This window comes from Hipposideros armiger, unplaced genomic scaffold (genome assembly GCF_001890085.2).
Source record: "Hipposideros armiger isolate ML-2016 unplaced genomic scaffold, ASM189008v1 scaffold_918, whole genome shotgun sequence".
Classification (NCBI taxonomy): domain Eukaryota; kingdom Metazoa; phylum Chordata; class Mammalia; order Chiroptera; family Hipposideridae; genus Hipposideros; species Hipposideros armiger.
The window spans coordinates 438410-447903 of NW_017732268.1; the positions used below are offsets into that span (position 1 = coordinate 438410).

The 9494-nt window shown below is 37.3% G+C and overlaps 1 protein-coding gene across 1 annotated transcript in view; it reads left to right on the forward strand.

Annotated features, from left to right (window-relative positions):
* Window positions 1-9494, forward strand: part of ATL1 (atlastin GTPase 1) — a 62676-nt gene that overhangs the window by 25152 nt on the left and 28030 nt on the right. The window contains exons 3-6 of the mRNA XM_019630466.1: window positions 4-60; window positions 513-617; window positions 2384-2434; window positions 4580-4636. Of these exons, the coding sequence (XP_019486011.1) occupies window positions 4-60; window positions 513-617; window positions 2384-2434; window positions 4580-4636 (270 nt within the window). The remainder of the gene's footprint in view (window positions 1-3; window positions 61-512; window positions 618-2383; window positions 2435-4579; window positions 4637-9494) is intronic.

Genomic DNA, 9494 nt, shown 5'->3' on the forward strand with positions numbered 1-9494 from the left:
ACCACAGGAATCCAGATATGGAGTGAAATCTTCCTTATCAATAAACCTGATGGTAAAAAGGTATGTTGTCTACTTAAAGAAAATAGATTTTTCACTTGCAACAGTTACCACTTTTCAGGATCCTTGAAAAGGCTATTTTGAAAACTAATTTTTTACCATTTTACATGAAGTTTAAAAGGGAACTGGGTAGCATTCTATTGCATGTTCCTTACTAACCTTCCTAGTGAACAAGATAGGTAGAATCACAGACAATAGAAGAGCAAATCAGCAAGCTAACATCTATACTTTGCTTCAGTGCTGTTTCTGTTATGTTAGATTACCAGTGAAAATTAATCATTACAGCATTCGGCAGCTTATTAGTATTTTTATTTTCTGTGGCATTAATAGCACATATAAAAAATAAAGTATGCATTATCCATGGTTTACTTTAGTCCTTATAGTGTTAACTTTGTGGTAACCCTAATGTTCTACATGTTCTATAAAATATCAATACATTTTGATATTGCCTGTAGGTTGCAGTGCTATTGATGGATACTCAGGGAACCTTTGATAGTCAGTCAACTCTGAGAGATTCGGCCACAGTATTTGCCCTTAGTACAATGATCAGCTCAATACAGGTATGGCATAAAATAATCCATTTTGATGGGTGTTTCTTTAACTAAAAATATGAATATATGTATTTCTACATATGTGTGGGAATGAGACAACAGAAATGGTAAATCAAATATATTATTTGGCTCAATTAGCATGCCAGTTCTTATGATTTCTATCAGAGTAGAATTGTTTTTGTTACTATAATGTAATTTCTGATCAGTTTTTAAATTGCCTTCTTTAGTCAGAAAAGCTTATATTATCTTATTGATAATTTTTTTGCTGTTTAAAGCCTGCAATAAACTCAATAATATTAAACCTCATAATGTATGCAGATACATTGGTACCACCTATTACAAGTTATATTTAGTGAAACAAGATTTATAAATGCAAGTTTTTATTTTATATAGCTAGTAGTAACATATCTAAATGTAAAAATCATTTATATGTGTTCACAGCTTTTAAAACATCTTCATATACATTTAGGAAAGTAAATGTCTTCTTATAAAAATTTTTATCTTCCTTCCCTTTCCTATTTTCTCTCACTGTCTTTTTTTAAGTATTGTTTTTGAGGTTATTGTAGGCTTTATAAGTTGTCCTGAAAGTCCTTTGAGAGTTTTACTATAACCAGAGAACCCATAGCATAAAAGGTTTTTAAGACAATTTTTAAATATTTTCTATTTACTGGAAAAAGCAAGAAGAGATAGTAGACAAGAAACAGACCATTAAAGAAAGGTAAGATAGTTTGAAAAGGTAGCAAAAGCAAAGTGGTTAGAATGAGTAAGTGAAGGCTGAATTTATAAGTGAGTATCGAGAATGGAGCTACTGAATCGGCAGTGCGGGCATCATGCGTGGTTAGCACAACCACGAGGGGGTGGACTGAAGACTGAATTCTTTTTATAAAGGACTTTAAGATAAAAAGCTATGATTATAACCTATGCTTGACTGGCTTTTAACAATATACTTCTTAAATGAATGAGCCTTTAAAATACTGATTTCATATCTAATTCCTTCATAATTGACAGTATAAGCCACTTATACAAGCCAATTATAACCAGATTGACTTTGCCTTTTTTAATATTTATTATTTACTGTTTATATTTTACATAAAGACATTGAATATTTTCACTGAAAAATCTAAGTGCTTCGTAGTGACTATTTGTTATTTTCTGAGAAATGATCAGTTATTTAAATAACTACACAAAGTATACTGTTTATATCAGTACATACAAATATACACACCCTTAACTTTTCTTTGAAGTCACTGATATTTTTCCTGCCCAAAATGTCACCTTAATACAGTGATCTGTTCATGAACCAGCAACGCATATGCGTAAGGGTGTGAGCATGATGTTCAGAACCTAACTTCATTGTGATGAAACTTTCTGTAGATATAACTAAGACAAGCAGTTGTGAAGAAGTCAAGATAATTTTTCAAGACAGTTTTATATATAGGTTACTCAGATTTAGATTGCCATTATTTGGGTGTGCTTGTAAGAAGGAGTATTTTTTTGACTAATTGTTAAATTAGGTTCATTAAGTAATTTTAATATTCTGCCTCCAGAGCAGGTGGCTGTTGCACTTCTGGAACAATTTTATGATCATTGTACATCGTTTATTGTCTCTCAAGCTTCTTTTACTCCTCTCTTAAGGTCTTATAAATATCATTGTAAACGAATATATGTAAAAGAGTTCAAGTTGGTGATAATTAATATTTAGAAAAATAGAGAATGACAAAGTGCTTAGGATGATGTTAATTATTTTCTCACCTTAACTTTATTTCTTAATCAAGGTATATAACTTATCCCAAAATGTCCAGGAAGATGATCTTCAGCACCTCCAGGTAACAATGTTTATGTTCTTTGTTAACATCTGGTCATCTTTTGAGCATATATAGTGGAACTTCAGGCTTTTGTCGGGTCTTCTCTTACTTGGAAAACTTAACAGTTCAGAAAGATTTAGAAACATAACCAAATGGAGGTGTCCTATTTCCAGATTTCTTGTTCCAGCCTTGTATGGTTATGTTCTTTCTAATTCAGTTTTCAAATTTCCTTTGCTTCTATAAATCTACTTGCTATCGGCCCTGTGCATGTGAAAATATATGGCAAATTCGAGTGGAAAAAGAATCTTAGGTTTAAAAATCACCCAGAATGTGAAGTTGAAGTCTTAAGGTCAGGGACTTAATTGTTAGTATGACATCAGTTGTATGCCAGACTTTTTTTCCCTGTGGACCTGAGAACGATGAGGGGCTACCTGATGATAAACTCAAAGAATTCTATTTTACTCTAAAAGAGACCTCAGTGACACCTAATTTATACTTCATATTTTATACATAAGGAAAATTTGGCTGAAGTAAATACATGACTTGCCTAAATTCATGTGGCTAATTAGTGGTAGAGTGGGAGATAAGCTGTGGTCATCTGACTGGGCTCAGTGCTTTTTTGACTCTCCAAGCAGCATTTAAATCTCAAATAAGTAAAAGATTAGATATTTCCTAAAGGTCGTTCACATCTCTGTAACACTCTCTGCTCTCTTTAAATTCATGTTATTCTTGATTACGTAGCAAAACCTATTGCTTCTCTGGTAGTTTCCCTCTACGTATTTTTAGTACATTTTGCTGTCAATCTATTATTTTATCTTGGCAATAAAGGCCCCGTGCAGATAGCGAAGGACGATGAAGCGGGCTGATCTGTGATTCTGAAAATTTCATTTCAGTTCACACCCAGCATTACTCCAAAATACATTTCTTTCATGTACATCACTGACCATTTATGACAAATGGACAACATGCTGAATAATTGTTAGATGTTTCTTACAATAAGTAGTGCAATTACTTCTTCAGGCATGTGTTATAACTTAGCCAATTACAGTATTTTCCAAGTTAATGACATGGCACTGTCAATACCAGTTTAGGGATTTCTAAAAAAGGACTGATATTGAGTAAATTATCTTTTCTGAGAGCATTAAAAAATTTTCATGTAAATGACATCTCAGTCTTCCTCAAAAAAACACTGTGAATTCAATTTATGTTAGTAGATGATTCTAATGAGAGTGTCTAATCCCTGGACCAGCTGTCTTTTAGACATGATATTCCAGACTTTGATTTAATCACTATAATCAGATGCCTCGTAATTACCCGTTGCTTTCTAGATTCCCGCAGCTCCCACAGGAAAGGCAGTGTGGCACTGTGGAAGCTCTTCTAAAGGGGCATGGTCTGGGCATCCTCTGTGTCAGCATTCTTTCCCAGCTCTGAGAAGTCACTGTGGCTTGTTACTCTGATGTATGAAGTGGTGTTTTCTGTACATATATGGGAAAACCCACCCAGCCCATCACAATGGAACTCTCACCAGAGGCCCAATCACAGTCACCCCCTCAGGTCTATGTTCCCCAAAACCTTACATTCCTGGCAACCAAAAACTGCTATGGTGCCTCTAAATTGGGAGCAATAAAAATATGAGACAGCAGTGTGTTTGATTTTTTGCATTTTAAGCCAAATGCATATATTTCTTTGTAATAATCCAGGCCATTGTGCCATTAAGTTTCCTCAGGTAACAACTTTTTGTAAATATACCCTAATATTTTATGGCTCTCTGGTCTTATTATGCAAATTCTGCTTTGAAAGGTCATTTAACATGTTTCCTTCTCCCCATCTTCCCTACAAAAAAGTTGTCCTATTCTAGATATAACAGGTGTTAGGTTTAAAATGGAAACTTTATTTTAAAAATATACTTTATGACCTTAATTTTAAAATATCTAATTACTGTAGCTCTGTTTTTATCTAATATTTAGTTCCTTAAAATTATTATTATAATCTTAATAATATAGTATTATGTTACAGCTAGAGGAAAAATATGAATGGAAGAAAGCCAAGAAGTAAAACTACTTTGCAGATACTGAAGTTCTCTCTCTTCTCTTCTCTTCTCTTCTCTTCTCTTCTCTTCTCTTCTCTTCTCTTCTCTTCTCTTCGTGTGTGTGATTTTCCTTCTAGCTCTTCACTGAGTATGGCAGACTGGCAATGGAGGAAACATTCCTGAAGCCATTTCAGGTGAGTTGGGGTAAAATGATGCTAAATTCTTATCACATTTTCCTGAAGACCATAAGCAGTTATTTTAATTAATTGAGAGGGTCGTGTTTTCTTTTTATTTTATTTAAGAAGCATATTTGAATACCTATTTAATGATATTTGATGCAAAGGAGGAAATAGAAATGGGGAAATAAAATTTTAACAAATTATTTTTTAAAAAAGAAATGGAAAAATAAAAAGGTGAATGAGATATTTTGGTTCCTGCAAGAATGTCACCTTTTCTTCCCTGAACCCAACCTTTGAGATGTCACAGAGACCAAAAGAAAATTGATGAATGTGTCAAACATAAAACCTAAAAACAAACAAACAAGACTCCTGGGACAATAGGAGATAGTTGCAGGCCACAGAAAAAGCTGGCCAAGCACCAGCAACAGGATATTGGGTGGGGACAAGATTTTTGGAGGTGCCCTTTTTTTTTTCTTACTGACTTATGTGAACCATTACCTGCTCCGTTACACTGAGTATCAAAAGTACAGCAGCCAGCTCAGCCTTTGCTGGGGACAGCAGGATAAAATCAGAGCAATATCCGAGCTTGGATTAGGTGGTATAAGCAGACAGTCTGGCCCTTGTGTGGTCCCTTCTTCCCCTACAATTATTTTATACCAAGAACCAAGAGATTATAACTAAGCCTAACAGCTCTTGAAAGCAGCTACTTGGAGAAGGTACATATTTAAATGCCAAAAACGGTCCACTTGAAGGATGACAGCTTCAACCTAGGCTTATTAGAGGGTGCTCAGACTAAGCCCTAGAAGTCAGCCCCTCCACGTGACACACATCACCAGCCAAGATGGATCATGCGCTGAGGGGAATGTGAACACACAAGGAAACTGAACAACTGCTAAAAGAGTAGAATTAATGGCTTAGATGGCAAGTAATTTAAAATGAGCTGTATTAGTTATCCAGTGCTGCATAACAAATCATCCTAAAACTATAAACATTTATTTCACAAAGTTTTTGAGGGGCAAGAATCTAGAATGGCTTAGCCTGGATGGTTTTGGCTCTGGGTCTCTCCTGAAGTCGTGCTCAAGCAGTTGGCCAGGGAGACATTCTCTGAAGACTTAATTGAGGGTCCACTTCTAAGCTCACTTACATGGCTGTTGGCAGGAGGCTTCAATTCCTTCCCACATGGACCTCTCCATAGGGCTGCTCACAACAGGCTTCCCCCAGAGCAAATGATCTCATTGCCAGAGAGCAGCCGAGAGAGAAGCTGCAATCATTTACAATCTAATCTTGGAAGTGAAGACACCATTAGTTCTATCAAATTCTACCAGTCATACAGACTAACCCTGGAATAATGTGAGAGGGGACTAAACAAAGGTGGGGATATTAAGAGGTAGGGATCTCAGGGGCTTTCTTAGGGGCAGACTACCATATGAGCATATTAAATATTCTTAAGAAATAAGGGATGAATGTCTTATGCTTCTAGTAATAGAAGATTAGATAAGAATTAACCTTCTTCCTGACAACAATAAAAAAAAACCAGAAAATTAAAAATTTGTTTGAATGAATCAGTATTAACAAGGTAGTAAAAAATTGCTGTGATCTGAGGGAAGGTGGAGGCCAACGAGGGGATGGGTATTATCATGTAAACACCAAACAAAAGAAAGCTAATGTAGCTACATTAATATCAAATAAAGTAAATTTTAAGAAAAAAAGCATTACTTGAGATAAAAGGGTGTTTCTTAATACAAGAATGAGTTGTGAGTAAACAAATTGGTAAGTTTTTAAATAAATATAAACAAACATTGTCATATATGAAATAATTACAGTAATATCTTGGTTTGTGAGCATAATTCATTCCAGAAACAAACTATTCGTATTACAAGACATCGCTTGTTTACCACGTTAAAATGTATTAGAAATGTTTGCTTGTCTTGCGGAACACTTGCAAACCAAGTTACTCGCAATCCAAGGTTTTACTGTATTTCTAATTTATGATAGTTAAAAAAGACAGAACCAAAATACTGGACAAAATAGCATGTAAGTTTTGGTCACTGTATCAAACAGGAGGAGTGTTATAATTACCTAGACTTTAAAAAATTATATGTAGTTGTTAAAACTTTAAGAATTACCACAAAAATAGAACTAGAGAATATTATATCCAAGGCCATAGAAGGTGGAAATGGTATAGAAATGGACAAATAAAACATGTAAATATTGTAGGCACTCTAAAGAGGACAAGAAAAAAGAAAAGAGAAGCAAGGAAAAAGAGAGACAAAAGGAAAGCAGAAGGCAAGGTGGCAAAGATAAGTCCAAATGTATTCATGATTTCAATAAATATAGATTTAAATCACCAGTAAAAAGAGATTACTTTCTATAAAAATGAAAAATCCAGCTATATGTTATTTATAAGAAACATATTAAAACATAAAAACTTACTCATTTGAAAATAAAAGTATGGAAAAAGAGCTGGCCAAGTGGCATGTTCTTTAAGAGTTGGCTTGGGACGCCAGCTCTGGGCAGCAGGGCCCCGGTTCGGATCCCACATTAGGGCCAGTGACGCTGCACCCTCTACAGCTAAGATGGTGAACAACAGCTCAACCTGGAGCTGGACTGCTGCAGTGGGCTGCTGCAGTGGGCTGCCGTAAGCTACCGTGAGTGGCTGGCAGCCAGCATGAGTGGCCGGCAGCCCCCGTGAGCTGCCAAGAGCCGCCGTGAGCGGTCGTCCTATGGCTGGCGAGTGACTGCCTCACCCGGGAAGAGCGCAACGATAATACCAACATGGGCCAGTGAAGCGACATCCTCCACAACTAGACTGAAGAACAAAAGGACAGCAACTTGTCTGCTCCCCTTCCCCGATTCCCCAATACTCATCTTAAAAAAAAAAAAAAGTCTTTAAAAAAAATAAAAAATAAAATAAAAGTATGGAAAAAGATATACCAGGCACATATTAAGTGAAAGAAAATTTGGGTAGCTATATTCATGTGAGACTTCAAGTCAATAAGAATTATTTAGAATAAAGAATTTCATAATTATAAAAAGTTGACTTCATCAGGAAGATACAAGAATTCTAAATTTGTATGTCAAAAGCCTCAAAACATATAAAGTAAAAGTTGATAGAATCATAAGAGGAAACGGGTCAATTCATTTAAACACAGCTTTCCTAACTATTGATGGGTTAAATAAATAGCAAATTGGTAAAGATAGAGAAGATATGAAACATATAGTTAACAAAGTTACTTTATTATATACTGGGGCATGTATAAAATACTGTACCTAACACAGAGTATGCAGATTGCTCTTAAGCATACAGGGTGCATTTACAAAAATTTACCACATACTAAGCCACAAAGCATTTCTCCACAAATTTCAAAGGACTGAATTCATACTGACCTCATTCGTGACCACAGAATAATTTTGTTAAAAGTTAATAACAAAGAGTTCATTTTATAAAGCATGTTTTGGAAATTTAAATACACATTTCAAAAATAATTCATGGGTCAAATCAAAATTATAATAAAAATTTGAAAATACTGAGAACCAAATGCTTTAAAAACTGTGCATATTGAAAATTAAATGCTATAATGAAAATAGTACTTGGAGGAAAAAAATATAGTCCTAAAAGTTTATATTAGAAAAGAAGAGGTAGAACCAAGATGGCGCAGTAGGTAAACGTCATAACCACATCAAAATTACAACTAATCTACAAAACAACCATTATTGAGAATCACCTAAAATCAAGCTGAAACGAAGCCTTTCAACTAAGGATGTGCAGTAGAAACCATCTCCAGAATGGTAGGAAGGTCAGAAACGTGGACCAGGCTGGTTCCACACCCATGTGTGACCATTAAGGATCGGGAGGGCTATCCCTTAGAGGAGCGAGAGATCCCAGCCCTACCCTTGCCCAGGATTCCAGTGCCGGGGAGAGAAGTCCCTATAATTTTTTATTGTGAAAACCAGCGCAGACAGTGACTGAATGAGACTGCAGCTGCACGCATAGGCGCTCCTCTTAAAGGGACTGTGCGTGGACTTACCCACCAACGGAATCACTCACTCTGAGCTCCAGTGCTGGGGCAGCAACTAAAAAGGCGGCAGGAACAAACGGTGGGGAATTGAGTTACCTGGCTGGAGGGTCAGCAGTCTCCTGGACAGGGGAGCTGGTGCAGGCTTTCTTTGCTGAGCCCTTCCCCTTCCCAGCATGCAAACACAGGTGGCCACCATATCTGAGTCTGCGCTGTTCATTTGCCACGCCCTGGCAATTTGAGATCTGACTCCGCCCAACTTTCCAGCACACACAGGCCGCTTTCAGTGGCTTTTTCATGCAGACCGCCTGCGTTGGCTCAAGCTACAGACTTGCCTAGGGTGTCTCAGAGATTCAAGGAACCCAGACAAGCAGCATCTGGCTTGAGCATGTCCTGTACCTCTGGCTGAACAGCCCTAAGCCGACATGAGCGGCAGCCGGCCTGGATTCGCAGCTTTGCCTCTCAAGGCACTTCCAAGCACAGCACAGGTGGCAGCCATCTGTAAATTTCTTTATGGCTCCCACTGGGTGGCCCCGGGTGGGGCATGGGCTGTAGCTGAAGTAGACCTACAGTGGATCCCCTCCAAGGTTGTCCTGGGGCTGCGCCCCCAGTGACCAGCTTCAAAACGAGCTGAAGCATCACCCAGCTGCCTCCAAGTACAACACACCCATGGGGTGCATCGGGCAGACACCAGAGTCTTGCTGAGGCAGATCCTGCTCTGTAGGGTTAGCCCCTACACAACTCTTCCGCTGCAGTCAAGGCCAGTCCTCACAACCAGTGAGCCTGAGGGTCAGTCCCTCCCATTGATGTGCAATTATCAACCAAGGCTCAACTACAAGAGGAGGGCACACACAACC